At 38.7% G+C, this 15887-nt stretch overlaps 1 protein-coding gene and 1 long non-coding RNA gene across 2 annotated transcripts; one reads left to right on the forward strand and one right to left on the reverse strand.

Moving 5' to 3' along the window:
* Positions 1-263: 263 nt before the first annotated feature.
* Positions 264-11639, reverse strand: LOC124381653. The gene is made up of 2 exons (XR_006924901.1): positions 11374-11639; positions 264-408 (listed from the first exon to the last, which is right to left on the reverse strand). It is a non-coding gene; the product is annotated as an uncharacterized LOC124381653 (long non-coding RNA).
* On the forward strand, positions 8572-15482 carry LOC124381629 (C-type mannose receptor 2-like). The gene is made up of 6 exons (XM_046843433.1): positions 8572-8758; positions 9285-9334; positions 9424-9813; positions 10106-10447; positions 14723-14820; positions 15357-15482. The coding sequence occupies exons 2-6, from the start codon at positions 9298-9300 to the stop codon at positions 15456-15458; spliced, it is 969 nt and encodes a 322-aa protein (XP_046699389.1). The 5' UTR covers positions 8572-8758; positions 9285-9297; the 3' UTR covers positions 15459-15482.
* The last annotated feature ends 405 nt before the right edge of the window (positions 15483-15887 follow it).

A 15887-nucleotide genomic window follows, 5' to 3' on the forward strand; every position in this document is an offset into this window, starting at 1 on the left:
TGGGATAAAGACATGTTGGTGATATTTTATGATATGTACATTAAAGCTGCACAATAAAATCTAAGGGAAATTTACATGTCACATAAACATTACAGCACAGTAAAATTCTTTTTTTTGCATATCCCAGCGATGTTCAGAAGCTTGGGTCTGAGTGCAGTGTCAACCATGATACAGCACCAGTGAAGCACTCAGGGAACCAAGAGTTGCAGATTGGTGATTGTGGGAGAGCGTATGAATGCGAGAAGAAGGAATGCCACAACAGGTCAGGTGTAAAGGCTTCATAGCCACTTTTATTTAGTTTTTGTGTCTGTCTGCTTAGTGCCTCATGCAGCACGTCTTCTGGCACACGTGTGCGCACACCACACCTCTCACACACACACTCTCCTCCTTAAATGCACCCTCCGATCACTGAAAAAGAAAGAAAACAATCATTAGGTCACATTAACTTCAGGTGAGGCAATCCCCTGCCTATCTGCTCCCGGCCCCGCCCTCCATTCACAAACCGACGCTCGGCCACGCCTCTGCTGCCACAGTGATACTTAGGTTGGAACCTTACAACCTTTCAATCAGTAGCTCAGAGCCTTAACCACTGAGGTACCACTTTCCCTTTTTCAGCCTTCCCATTGAGTAACTATATTTTTTTATTAGCCAGTATAATAAAACATTATTTTCAAGTCAAGTCAATAAGCTTTTATTGTCATTTCAACTATATATAGCTGACCCAGTACATAGTAAAATGGAACAACCTTCCTTCAGAACCCTGATGCTACATAAAACAACAATTACAGAAACAGAAAAAAACAGAGCCAAGGACTAGTAAGTGTCCTCGCCACATGAAGTGTATGTGTGCAACCTGGTGCAAACAGTTCAAAAACAACACAAGACAATAAACAGAACACAAAATAGCTCCGCCAGTAAATGTGTTGTAACGAGACAGAGACCCTAACCCTAGATCCATTGATGTTCAGTGGAGAATGGTCACTCTGTGTTCTCCTGAAGTCAACAACCATCTCTTTAGTTTTGTCAACTTTCAGAGACAGGTTGTTGGCTCCACACCAGGCTGTTAACCATTGCACCTCCTCTCTGTATGCTGACTCATGGTGCCCCAGTGCTCAGTGTGGTGGTGCTGGAAATGTTGTTTCTGATCCGGACTGACTGAGGTCTCCCAGTCAGGAAGTCCAGGATCCAGTTAGAGAGAGGTGTTCAGGCCCAGTAGGTTCAGCTTCTCAATCAGGTGCTGAGGGATGATAGTGTTGAATGCTAAGCTGAGGTATGAAAAGCATTCGTAGATGAGAGTCCTTGTTTTCTAGGTGGGTGAGGGCCAGATGAAGGGTTGTGGCATCATCCGTGGACCGGGACAGGAATGTTGTCTGGTCCAGCAAACTTCCGTGGGTTAACTCTGCATAGAGTTTTCCTCACTTCAGCTGTGGTTAGACAGAGCACCTGGTCACTGGAAGGAGGGATGGTCTTCCTCGCCACCATGTTGTTCCGCACCTCGAACCAGGCGTAAAAGTCTTTCAGCTACGTACTCCTTCCTGCACAAGTCAGCTTTCAAAGAGAAGTTCCAAAGTTTATTGCCTCACACATGAAGATATACTTCCAAGGAGAAGGAGAGAAAGGGGGTGGGCTGCGAGGTGTGTGTGTGTGTGTGTGTGTGTGTGTGTGTGTGTGTGTGAACAGAAGAGAAAGTTAGGAGAGACAGCTCCACAAATTTATGTTGAGCCTGCAAAAGATAAGCCTAAAACAGAAATACAGGAACCACTGTGTGTGTACGAGCAAAGTAACACATGCCACAAAAGGATAGTTCAGGGTTTGGTCAACAAAAACATACAAAAAGGTTTTTCTAGAAGCATACAACAGAATTACTATAACTACTAATGGCAACAAGATCTGAGTGTTCTGGGTCAACCTAATCTAGTACTAGTGATCAAGGATATCTTACATTAAAGCATTTTAAATAAGTACAGTCTCTTACTGTCACAAAAGTTTTTTGCAAACTTTGCAGTGAATTATTTAAATATCAAATAATCTAGGCTAAACGCGAACCCTATCCATCCTTCTCTCCTATCCAATTTGCATCCAATGTCTGCTCCCTGGATAATAAACTAGACTACATTAGACTCCAACAAGCTACATGGCATGAATTTAGAAAATGCTGTCTTTGTCTTCACGAAGACATGACTGAGGGACTGAGTTCCGAATGCCACCATTCAGCTGGACTGTGTCAGGTGATGGACTGTGTGTTTACATTCACACGGAATGGTGTAAGAACTCCTAGTTTCCACCTACTGGTAAAGTTTACAAAAGTCAGATGTAGACCTTTTTATTTACCCCTGGAATTCACCACCGTTATTGTACCCAGAGTTTACATTGCAAATAACCCTAATTGAGAATCTGGTCCTGTTGGGCCTGAACACCTCTGTCTGTAACTGCATCCAAGACCTTTTCACTGAGAGACCTCAGGCAATCTGGATTGTGAACATCAATGGCTCCTCTGTGAAGATTGTTAAGAAAGCCAAAGTCCTTCGTGTTCACCCAGCAGAGAACCTCACCTGGTCCCTCAACACCAGCTCCAAAACATGGAAAATCAGCAGTGTCTCTTTTTTTTTTTAGAAAACCATCGAGTGCATCCTGAGCAGCTGCATCATAGCCTGGTTCGGGAATTGAATCGCAAGACCCTACAGGGGATGGTGAGGATGGCTGAGAAGATCATTGGGGTCTTTCTTTCCTCCATCATTGATATTTAGAAACACTATGCATCCGAAAAATCCACCAGCATTAAGGCTGATCACATGTTCCCTTTACACACACTTTCAACTCAGTAACAGTAATAGAAAAACTTTCTTTCACAAGCCTGACATACACACACACACACACACACACACACACACACACACACACACACACACTTAATTTATGTATTAATTTATGTTGTCTGATTGAGTACCTTGGTCCTGGGGGAATGTTGTTTTGTTTCACTGTGTACCACACTATATATTTAAAATGACAATAAAAGCCGACTTGACTTGAAATTTATTTAAACACTGCAAAAGAGATCACAGTGGTTGAGGTATTTTTTTCCCCCCACACATGTAAAACACATTTATGTACAATTACTAAAATATATGTACATTTGTGCCAGTGTACAAAATAAAAACCTTGAACAATTGCTGTTAAATAGCGATTGATGGGCCATGTCTCTGTTACCTACAGTCTTGATTCTTTATCTTTCTAAAGTAAATTTTTTAGATTTTATAGCAGAGACATTTTTTTTTTCTGGACAAAACTGAAAATAATTATCAGCGTGTAGCAAAAGCCTCCAAAAACATCAAATATTTTGAGCTCTGCTTCCACCTTGCGGTCAAATACTGTATTTCATACGACGCATTAAAACGGTGCTGATGTGCTAAACCTAGCATGATAAGAATTTAAGTATTTTCATTTGCACACAATATCAACAAAAGTGTATTAAATAATGACTGCAGTACAATAATATTATAAACATTTAATTCAAGTAAGCAAATATTTTTTTGATATAGCACTATTTAAAAAATAGGTTACAATGTGCTTCACAGTAATCAACAAATCTCTACTATCATTGTTAAGTATTAATTAAAAAATGAAAATAGGAAAATAAAAATAAAAATTTTTAGTTTCAGCCTAGTCCTAGAAATTATCCTGCAGCAGATAAAGCAGACCATCGTGCAGACAGCGTCTCAACTACAATCCCTACGAATCACATTTCATCCTCTCAATGTTGCCAAGGTTGCTGGACATGAAAACACTGGTAAGTAATCTGTTTAACTACAGTTCATATCTGTAAACTGAGCATAAGGTTGTCAGAAATATTCTTTCATTTTTCTGTTGCTGGAGAAATTTTTGCCTCCTCGTTGGTCCAGAAATAGCTGCCAAACATCTGTAGAAGTGCCCTGCATTCTATGAAAAAAAAAAAAAAAAAGTGGTCAGAGCAGCAGCAGCAGCAGGTTTTAAAAGCCTTAATGGTCTCTTTTCTGCTGCTCATTTACTTGGTGAAACAGATGGGATATTACCAGCCATACCTCCTTGCCTTTGAAACTCACAAGTGGCCATCAGCACTAAGTACATTGTGACTGAGGAGATGCTCATCCCATGGACCACATCGTTTGCTGCCTTTGATACACACTTTGTTTTCAATGTAATCTATGATGATGCTCTCAGCAAAATGTACACATTTCTCCAGACAACAGTTTATATTCTAGATGTTGAAACCATTAAAAAAAGTCTAAGGGTGAAAGAATTGAGAGTTGATCTTATTGAAAACATGCATGATGTTTCATTTGTTACACCTCATGATTTGAGGTACTTTAAGCCCTTCAATGTTCAAATGGTTTATGGTACAGACTCAATGTTTTATGTTGTATTGTGGCCTTTGCTTGTCAAATTTGATTTTGAAGCCCTGTTAAAGAAAATATAATAAAATGTATTCATTGCAGCACTTTTTAGACTGATTATTTCAGGAGTGGTGGATGGAAGCCCTAAAAGATTATAACTATAACTATAGTATTAATGCCAGTGGACTATGTAAATACTCAACACTGATTGAAATTTTTAATTAAACCGTTTTTTTATTGACCAGTTAATCTGTGAACGTTTCTGAAAAGGTAACTCTGAACACTGATTGATTTTTCCGATCATCTATTGCGGGTTAATATTTTACACTATAAGAGTTTGCCTGTTAAAAATGTTAACTCTTTCAAAAGTGTTGATTTAATACTGTGTATTCAGTTATCAGAAGCAACGCACAACCCTTGACATCAGTTTAAAATAATTAGTGGTGAAATGTATCGTCCATGTCGAAGATCTGCTGCTCTGGACCTGTTAATGAGATTATTATTGCACTGGCTGCATATCAATGTTCACCTCTAGATGGTGCCAATAGCCTAGAAATGGAATTACATCGGTACTTCTCGGCAATTTGTAATAAATGCTAAAACCATCAAGTGCCAAACAAGTATTTGTTTCTTTCAAAGCATTATTGGACTGTATAAGGAATAAAGAAAATGTATCTTGGTAAATTGTACAGAGATGTTTTTGACAGGCACACAAAGCACTATAACATGAGACTCTTCATGCATCTGTTTAACCGCGAGACCAAAATGTGTGGCATTTGACAACTGTGGCGACACGTCTTTCTCCGGTGTCCACCGTGTCCACCGTGTCCACCGTTTCCGATAAATAGATATATATAAGATAATTAAGATAAATAAGATAAATGACACCTGGTCTGTAGTTGTTGATGTCTGCTGGATCCAAAACAGGTTTTTTCAAAATGGGGTTAACCCTTGCTCTCTTGAAGGTAGTTGATACGTGGCCAGATGGTAAGAATCCATTGATTGTGTTGATGAAAGGCAGGAAGTTTTGTGAGATCGTATAGAGCAGGGGTCACCAACCTTTCTGAGACCGAGAGCTACTTCTTGGGTACCGACTACTGTGAAGGGCTACCATTTTAAAACACACTTCTGAAATAACAAATTTGCTCAATTTACCTTTAATTATATCATTATTAATAACTAATGATATTCATCTAGTACAGGGGTGTCAAACTCGATTGCACAGGGGGCTAAAACTCAAAGCACACTTTTGGTCGCTGGGCGAATAGGATAAACATTTATTGAACACACTAAAACTAAATGTTTTTTTAACATAAATATGAATAAAAACAGACAGAAAAATTATTCCATAATAAATAAACTTAAACTTTAAATAAATTGCTCTCCATAAAAATATATACTGTCAAAATATTACAAGTTAGAAATATGAACAAATCGATAAAAATTTTGCTTTTAAGTAAACGTTAAATTAAAAACAAATCAAAACAATCAGATTTCTTTGCTCTTATACCATTTTATAAAAAATAATCTTAAGCTTTAAATAACAAAATATTTTGCTCTCCATAAAAATATCTCCAGTCAAACACCAGACGTCTCACAGCTTCATCATGCAGCTCTTCAGAAACTCTCCCTCAGTAAATAACCGGCTGATGTGACTCTGATTTCTCCTCTGTTTTCACACCAGCTTCACTTTGTGATTTTGCTCTGGTGAAAAACATCTGCTGAAATGTCAGATTCTTTTTTAACTCTTCTACTTTCTGGATCTTCTGCTCTGCATTCAGGTTTTTCAGCTTCTCCTGATGTTTTGTCTCGTAGTTCCGTCTCAGATTCAATTCCTTAATTACAGCCACATTCGCTCCACAAATAAAACACACGTGTTTACCGGCAGTGTCAGTAAACATCTACTCAGAAACCCATCGGTTTTTAAAGGCTTTGTTTTTAGAATCCACTTTTCTCTTCACCACTGTGAGGCGCTGTTTCACAATAACTGTACAATAGAGTTAAATACATCAACAGAAGCTCGACTTGATTGACGCTGGAATGTTCTCAGGTAGTCTAGTATTCGGTAAGGCAGCTGAAGCGCTGCATTATGGGATCTGTAGTTTGTGTTATCAGAGCTACATATCGCCGGGACATTAATAACAATAATAATGGATTTTTATAAAATCATCTTGCGAGCCGGATATAATTGTACGTCGGCCCGGATTTAAGTTTGACACCCCTGATCTATGTGAAGACACTGATCATGTTAATGATTTCTCACAATAATTATCAACAATGATATAACAAGGTAGGAAACAAATATTTTTAGAAAATGTTCGCGGGCGACTCATGTGGTCTTTGCGGGCGACCTGGTGCCCGCGGGCACCACGTTGGGGACCCCTGGTATAGAGCATAGTGGAAGAGGTTTGGATTTATTGGGCAGGGGGTGGGATTCCATCCTCATCTTCATCATGGGTAAGTGTCACTTTTCTTTTTTTAATATCCTCAAAACATCAGAACGTAAAATACTGAGTGTTTGGTTTTCTTATGCTGTATGCTGTAATTCTGTATAATTGTAAAAATGAATAATTCCTGTAAACTGCAACAAATCATTAAAGGGCACTTTATTGCTATTTTGCTATTTAAAAAGATTTTACAAATCAACAAATAGCGAAGCTTTTACAGTGGAGGTTTGAAAAGTTAAGTAATCTTTTTAAAACAAACACCAATCTTGTTTTACACATTAGATAAAGTGCCAGTGTCGACTACAGCAGTGTTTTCAATTAATAAATCAAATATTCCCAAACAGCCAAAAAAAATATATAAATTTGGAACCTTTCATATATTTAATCAAATTCTTATCCTTTAAAAAATCTATCTATCTGCCTGTCTGTTTGTTTGCTTGTCTTATTGATGTCTGTGATGGAAATTAGTCTCCGTGATTTGAATAACCTTTGAGTACAAGTGCTTTGTCAAGCTTCTTTAAAAAATTTGAAAGACCTGGAACAGAGCTATTCGTGGAACACCACACCAGACTTCCACTTTGTGTTGTGGATTTCAGGTATTTTACAAAGTTACCCATTTGGGTAGTTTATTTTCTTTTTCTTATTTAACTCCTTGCTTTACAGATTGTTTAGTACACTTTGTACGTTGTAGATACTTTTATAAATGTTAAATCCGTTTACGTTAGATACATGACTGCAGTTAGCAGTGACGATGCACTCCAGACATCAGTAATACCATTATAGTTATTGATAATTGTGTAATCTATAATTACTTATTATTTTATTTAAAATTTTATCGATTAGGAGACTTTTCCTTTCTTATAGATGTCATTAAAAGGGTTGTCACACTTTTAAAAACAAATTTAGAGAGGATATGAAACAAATCTACTCGAGGAACACCAAATTGTAGTGTTTTCTATGAAAAAGTCTTTATTTGTAATCTTTTTAAAACCATAATAAGAATGCATCATGACAACAGCAGATTCTATAGACTGGAGGACACAAAGATAAAAATAAGTATGGATATAAGTATATATAATACTATTGTATAGATTCAGTATAATTGGAAAAAACGACTAATTCCTATTAAACTGCAACAAATCATGAAGGGGCACTTTATTACTATTTTGCAAAGCTTTTACAGTGGAGATTTAAAACGTAGTGAGCTTTTAAAAACAAACACGAATCCTGGTTTACACAGAAGATAAAGTGCCCGTGTCGAATTACAGCAGTGTTTTCAATTAATAAATCAAAAATTCCCAACCAGCCAAAAAAAAGAAAAAATAGAGAACAGAAGGCAACACCAAAATCTAATGAAGGCTGTCAGGTTTTTTCTGTCAAAGCAAAGTAGCAGTGAGTGTCAAAGTGTCCAGACAAAATGTGTCAGGTTCTTCAAGATGCTCAGAAAACCTCCACTTTTATTATAAAACAGCACAAATCAGAAGTGTTCCTGAGACATAAGCTACATTTATCATTACTATTCTAATTTCATTTTATACTCCATAAGATTTTCTCAAACTTTTACCCTTTCATTTAGTTCTTCTATCTATCTATCTATCTATCTATCTATCTATCTATCTATCTATCTATCTATCTATCTATCTATCTATCTGTCTGTCTGTCTGTCTGTCTGTCTGTCTGTCTGTCTGTCTGTCTGTCTGTCTGTCTCTCTCTCTCTCTCTCTCTCTCAATCTGAACTCATTGTCTCTGATTTTAGAAGGGGCAGTTGAACATTGCACAAAATTGGTCCTTATTATGTCCATGATGGAAATTAGTTTCTGTGATTTGAATGATTTTTGAGTACGAGTGCTTTGTGAAGCGTCTTTAAAAAGGCTGAAAGACCTGGAACAGAGCTATTCGAGAAACAGCACCCAGACTTCCCCTGTGTGTTGTAGTTTTCAGGTAAGTTATCAGTTTTGTACTTTATAGATACATTTAGAAATGTTAAATCCGTTTACGTTAGATAAATGACTCCAAACAGGAGTAATATGATTGAATGAACACAACATACAATGAAACGAAATACCATTATAGTCATTAATAATCGTTTCATCATTATTGTATTCATACACGGTGCAGTACACTTTTCATTTTAAATAAATATTTTTAAACAGAATTAATTCCTTTATAAAACAACAGCTAATGAACGATTAGCAAACAATTTGCAGATAAAGCTATCCGGATCTACTCATCAGCGCTAGCATATCATATGACTTGTCACAGTTAAAACATTACAGTTCTTTTTTTTACTGCTCAGGGTTTTATTTGTGTTTAAAAATAATAATAATTAGCGTTTTTGTAAATGCATCCGAATCCATCTCCTCTCACTAGCAAAGAAACTTGACCCAAACCTGTATGCAGAAGTCTTCCTGAAATCTTTAATTAACTCTCCAAACCCAATGTCATTTTTATGTTTTATTTTATCCAGCTGTGCAGCCATAATGAAGTTGAATGTGGTTCTTCTTCTATGTCTGAGTGGTGAGTGTTTAAACCAGTACCACTGCCAATTAAAAGAGTTTTAATGATAAAAATCTTCTCAGTGCCGTAACATAAATTCTCCTTAACAGGTGTTGTGCCAATCACCTTCTCAGTTCAGCAAACTACCCATCTGTTTGTCATCAATCAGGCAGTGTCATGGCCTGATGCTCAGAAGTACTGCAGGACGAAGTACACTGACCTGGCGAGGGTAAAGGACCCTAGTGTTCTGGTAGAGCTAAATAAAATGGCAGCAAGTAGAGGTTTAACATTATGGCCTCTCTGGATTGGACTGTACAACGACTTTTACAATTGGCGCTGGTCTTTTAATAACATCTCACAGACTAGTACAAACCTAACACTTTGGAACACTGGAGAACCTGATAATTATGTCGGGCATGAATCATGTGGAGGAGTCTATGTGGCTGGGAACTGGGCAGACTGGGACTGTGCACTGCAGAAACCCTTTATATGCTACAATGGTGAGCAATTTGTTTCATTTTGTTCTATTATCCGAATACCAGTGGTTATTAGTCATTGTTAGCTATGAGTTATCTAAATGTACAGATTAACTAACAAACTGAATATATATATATATATATATATATATATATATATATATATATATATATATATATATATATATATATATATATACATATTTAAATTCACTGCAGGAACTGATTAACTTGTATCAGTACTGACCAAAAAAAAAAAATCTTCACTTGTGAAATGTATCATACATTTGTTTTTTTTCTATTTGGATTTCTACAGCTGGTAACAGTGGTGCTGCCAGATTCATTGGAGTCACTAATCCCCGTTTGAACTGGTCTCAAGCTCAGACTTACTGCCGAACATATTACACTGATTTGGCCAGCGCACTCACCCAGGCAGACAATGACCTGTTAGCACAGATAGTATCTGTCCAGGGCTATTCCTGGTTCGGTCTGTATCGGGAGACATGGAAGTGGTTGAATGGAACAGTGGCATCAAACCTCCAGTGGAATCCTGGAAAGCCTAATAACGCTAAACCTCAGGAGAACTGTGGGGTTTTGATAAACGGACTGTTCAGTGATGAAAGGTGCACCAGTGTGCACTACTTCTTCTGTGAATTCAGTGAGTGATATTTTCCTGAGCAACTAAAAATATTTAGATTTTTTTTTTTATCATTCTGTGATATGAATGTGCCAGAGGATGTGACCTCTTCTCAGTCTGACATACCATCATATATTGCCTTCTTCAACTACAGATCTTATTTCATTTGGTTGTGTGTATATCACTTTAATTGGAATAATAATAAAAAAAAACTGACTGTAGTAATTTACCAACCTGGAAAAACCCCCTGATATACTTAGATAGATATAATAATAACATAATATAACCTAACATACCATACTTTAGCTCTTTCACTGGCCTTCAGAATATGTCCTGGGGATGGAAATGATGCCCACTTGGTAAAATGTATTAAATATTTTAACATTCAGTTTAAATTTATAGAACATTTTAAGTTTAGTTAAGTTCCATCTGATTGTAATGATCGCTTCATTGTCACAGCAATCTGCAGTCTGCAGTATTGATTCTGGGCTTAAGATTTACTAAACCTGCGCAAATTTGCGTAAATTCCCTGGCCCTCACACCTAGTAGCACCCCTGCTGAGATTTTCACAGGCCTGCAGCTCCATTGTTCTCCTGCTTTTGTTGTGCAAACACACCCATTACCTGTGAGGCCTGGCACATTTGCATTTCTTTACTCAGAGTAGCTCAGAGGCCAGAAGAAAACTCAAAAACAATCTTCATTTGCCTGTCCACCCTGTACATGCCTTGTCCAAAATGTAGGCATTCACCGCCGCCAGATCCAGCATATTGTAAAAAACCACTACTGGCCACCTGCGTGTTGCTGCTCTTATGGAATACAGCTGTGTTATTTGGTCCAACACGTCTACACCACACTGTAAAAGCAGTGCTTTTTTTTCTATAGGCCTGTATAGTACACATCAGAAAACATTGCAGCACTGGTGTAAAATTATACACACATTCACATACCTTCATGTGGTTATAGTCTGGTATCGTGTTGGGTTTCCTCTTTCTGCCGTCACCGATCTATTGTCTTGGTGCATGGACATTATTCGCCGTGCCCAGTAGCGTTGTTTTGCGCTGCAGCAATCTGTGTGACAGTGAAGTAAAGAAATTGTCCGTCGTGACATTTCTCCCATCATCCAAAAATGTCTCCATCAGATTCATGACCACGTTCTCTGCCAGCCTCTCTCCCTTCTGACGACTGGGGTCCTTTCCCAAGTAAGGAGATGCATTGCAGACACATTTGGTCTCCAAATATGGTCTCATGTGGCCATCCAGAACTTGATCCCAAATTTGTCTGGCTTGGTTGCGATATACTGTGTGAATAGACAACGAACCTTGGTAGGGAACAGCTGTTCATCTATTTCAGGGGTGGGCAATTGATTTTTACAAGGGGCCACATGAGAAACCTGAATTGTGTCAGAGGGCCACACCAACAATAACTTTAACTTCATTCTGCTCAACTTTCTTTCATTGAAAATGCACTAAATTATATATTTTGAATAGCTGGTCGTGATCATCGGAAGAATAAAACTATTCTGTAAATATTTGTGAAATTGTGGTGTATAGGTCAAATAAGAAAACAAAAAAAAATATTGTTAACCTAAACGCACTAAAATCAATGAATTGCAATTCGAAGAATAAATTCAATTACAAAAGTTTTTTATTTATTATTATAAATTATTATTATTTATTTGTTACCATTCATAGTATTGACAGACAGACAGCGGTCAATTATTATTAGCAACGGTCTGTTATACAAAATAATTGCCTGCCGAACGTTTGGAAGCCCATTCAAGTGAATGGAACGTATTATTAAATTATAATAATTATTATCTACGGGGAATGTTTCAAAGATGACCACGTGATCTAAAGCAATGAATTCCATATTTTTTTGTTATGCCTTTTTCCTTGGCACATCACTGGAAAATCTTTTTGCCTTTTCAAAAACGTCCGCTGCAGACGGAGTGCGCATGCTCGGATTGACCTCTTTTCTGTGCCGCATTCTTCTCATATTTAGAATGGCAATCGGGATGTTTGGATTTCAGGTGATAAATTAAACCCAACGTGAAGAAACTCTTTGCAGATACATCCTCTCTTGAAATTTCAGCATTGCATGTTTTGCAAATCGATATCCGTGGGTCTTTCTCCGAGATATTAAAATAAGTCCACACCGCAGACATGTTGGCTTTTATCCAGATAACCGTGTGCATGCTGCGCTTTTTTATTGTGTCATTACAATTGTGTTTTGACCGTGTTGTTTCAGTGATTTAGGTATTTCTCCAGAAAACTTCCTGTGGCCGATTTTTTGGTGCATCCTTATAATTTATGATTGGCCTCACGCTGGCCGGACAGGGGCGTACAAAGGGCCGGATGTGGCCCACGGGCCGTAGTTTGCCCAGGTCTGATCTATGGTCATATGTTCTCCTGGAGTGAAACTCTCAGCACAGTTCTTGTTGAAGCGTGTCCAGATGTAGGAGATTGCAGCAAATTTGTCTGTTTTCACCCGTTCTACCCGCGTGTCCTTGTCATCAAATCGAAGGTGTTGCATAACTGAAATGAATCTATCTCGGGGCATTGTCTCTTTGATTACTGGCACCAGAAAGCTTTCTGACCAGCAATCCACAATGGCACCAATGGGACACATGATTGCTCTTACAAACAGAATTGAAATAAATGCCATCAGTTCATGAATTGCCAAATTTCAGTCCGGCTCTGTTCTGCGGGCTTGATGGACCGTGCACTCCCTGATGGTCTGCAGCATTCCCACATCTAACAGGCAAAGATAGCTTTGGAGCACACTTGTAATTTTACGCTGTAGGAAGATAAACAAATAGAGAATGGTAAATTTACATGAACCTCACTCTAAATGGGTGTATATAAATATCATATGTACGGCAATGAAAAACCTTAGCAGACTCTGTGGGTCCAGCTTGCGCAGTGAAGCACGAGTGATTTGCTACTGCACTGGGCATTCCAATGTCCTCCTCTACCCACACAGTGCCGTCTTTTGCCGTCTGGCTCAGACAGGGCTTCCCAGTACCACGGTGCATCATCCGTGGTGGCATGTTGGGTTCTTGTTCCGTCTCCTTTTCGGATTCTTCTGAGGAGGTGTCAGTGGCCTGCTGGACAAATGAAATCTTTCCTCCATCAGAGTCTGCTTCGTCCATTTCCTGAAGCCAGGCCAAAGCCTGTTGCGCGGAGACGTTATTCCTGCGTGGCAGTGAAACGGAGGCCATTCTGATGTGCATTCTCAAAAATGCGAAGAAGAAATGATTCTCCCGCCTGGGTCGCTATGCTTTTATGCACAGCACTGTGCTGTAGTCATGCAATGCCACTCCCTTACATACACAGTCACAATGGACAGAACCAAGACCAATTGTTAGTAAGGTTTCCTATCCAGCTCGAAGGACTAAATGTTAGGATTTTCACTATCTGGTGTGCACTGATCAGGGGATTGTACTCACCCCAGCGTGTCAGTCAAAACACGGTACAGGATTCAGAACAATCAACTTTACTGGGTATAGAACTAATCGTATATGAGGTGATTCTTGCTATCTTAGCTACTGTTCAGTAGGTTGCATGATGCAGAATGCATGCTGAAAGGCCACTGCTGAGTGACCACTGCTGAATGGTCAGTGCTAAGTGACTCTCCTGAATGGTCAGTGCTGAGTGACTTTCCTGAATGGTCAGTGAATGGAGTGACAGGTTGCACGATGTCGAATGGCCCCTGGTAGTTCACACTGTAGTTCACCATCTCCCTCAGGGTCTAATGAGTTCAGGAGATCCACGAGAGCTTGAATTTCGAGGGAGAACAGATCAAAACTGGCTGTATCTTCGGGCTACACTAGAGGCAGACACACAGTTTACCAAGCAATGACAAGCTGCCTATCACAGGAGATTTGTCAACTCCGTGAAGATAAGGTGGCCATTCTGGAGGAACTCTGACAACTAAGGGTCCTTTACAAGGATATGCAGAATTTAACAGTGAAGCTGAAGACAACTCTGCCAGTTCAAGCTCTAAATTCAAGCTCTCGTGGGTCTCCTGAATTTACTAGGCTCTCTCAGTCTCAGTAAACAAATGCAAATGTGCCAGGCCTCACAGGTGTTGGGTGGTTTGCACAACAAAAGCTGGAGGAGAATCGAGCTGAAGAACTGTGAAAATCTCAGCAGGGGTGAATCACACCTCAGGATGTGCACCAGAAAATAAAAAGTCAGTAATTCTAGTGTTAATAGTTGAGCTAATTTGCATGTGTCATTCTTCTTTGGGTCATTCTGATTTTCTTTGGTCTGTTTGAAAAACACTGTGTTCCAGCTCCCCCAGTGAGGTGGCAGATAATGAAGCTGCAGATCTCCATGCAGTCTGATGGGAATGTGTTTGAGCCTGTTGTTCAAGCTTCTATTTTAGAACTAGTGAGTGATTTTCATGTTAAGTTAATATTTTGACTGTATAAAGCAACTTATATAGCATTAGGAAAAAATAATGACATGACCAGACTCGAAAGGGAACCCACAGATAATCATTGTTGATTATTGTTGAAGTTACTGGTCCCTGATGAAGAGTTGAATAAAACTGTTTGTAGCAACTGTCCTAAGATACAAAATTGTTTGTATTAATTGAAGTTCTAATCATGGTCAGTAACTGGTACCATTCAGAGTAGTGTTTTTTTCAGCTGTACATTCGGAGCGATAGTGAGCAACAGTGACTGGTGTACAATTAATCAGAACTCTATCGAGATGTAGGGCATCAGGATATTAGTAGGGCATCAGGGTATTTCAGGAACATGTGTAGCTTTACAGAAAGAAAAAAGAAACACAGATTATTAGCTATGTTTATTCGCATGTTAAGAACAGTTTTACTAGCTTTGGTTGAAAATTTGAATCTATCAATTAATAAGTCTGTCTGTCTGTCTGTCTGTCTGTCTGTCTGTCTGTCTGTCTAATCTTAGACAAAGCAGAAACTGGAACAACATGGCATGCTGGTGAACACCAAAGTGACCTGGAGAGTGCAGCCAGATGGAAACATCTTTCAAAAGAAAATAAATATATAATGTGAACATTCATCTCTATTGTCACTTCATAAACAGTAAAACAAATAAAAACTATATAAAATGTAGTCTAATATTTCTACTTAAAAATCTTCTTCTTCTTCTTTTGGCTGCTCCCATTAGGGGTCCCAGCAGCGGATCATCCGTACCCCCTCCATACCCCCCTGTCCTCTACATCTGTCTAATTTCACACCAACTACCTGCATGTCTTCCCTCACCACATCTATAAACCTCCTCCATGGTCTTCCTCTTTTTCTCCTTCCTGGTGGCTCCATCCTCAGCATTCTCCTACTGATATACCCCATGTCCCTCCTCTGCACATGTCCAAACCATCTCAATCTCCCCTCCCTCACTTTGTCTCCAAAACGTCCTACATGCGCTGTCCCTCTAATAAACTCATTTCTAATCCTGTAAATCGTCGTCGCTCCCAAC

This window comes from Silurus meridionalis, chromosome 28, assembly GCF_014805685.1.
Source record: "Silurus meridionalis isolate SWU-2019-XX chromosome 28, ASM1480568v1, whole genome shotgun sequence".
NCBI classification, from domain to species: Eukaryota; Metazoa; Chordata; class Actinopteri; order Siluriformes; family Siluridae; genus Silurus; species Silurus meridionalis.

Bases quoted from the DNA above. Each gene is read 5' to 3' on its own strand.
- LOC124381629 (XM_046843433.1), top strand. From the start codon at position 9,298: ATGAAGTTGAATGTGGTTCTTCTTCTATGTCTGAGTG. The intron at 9,335-9,423 runs GTGAGTGTTTAA...TCTCCTTAACAG, and splicing joins TCTTCTTCTATGTCTGAGTG to GTGTTGTGCCAATCACCTTC. The intron at 10,448-14,722 runs GTGAGTGATATT...ACTGTGTTCCAG, and splicing joins CTACTTCTTCTGTGAATTCA to CTCCCCCAGTGAGGTGGCAG.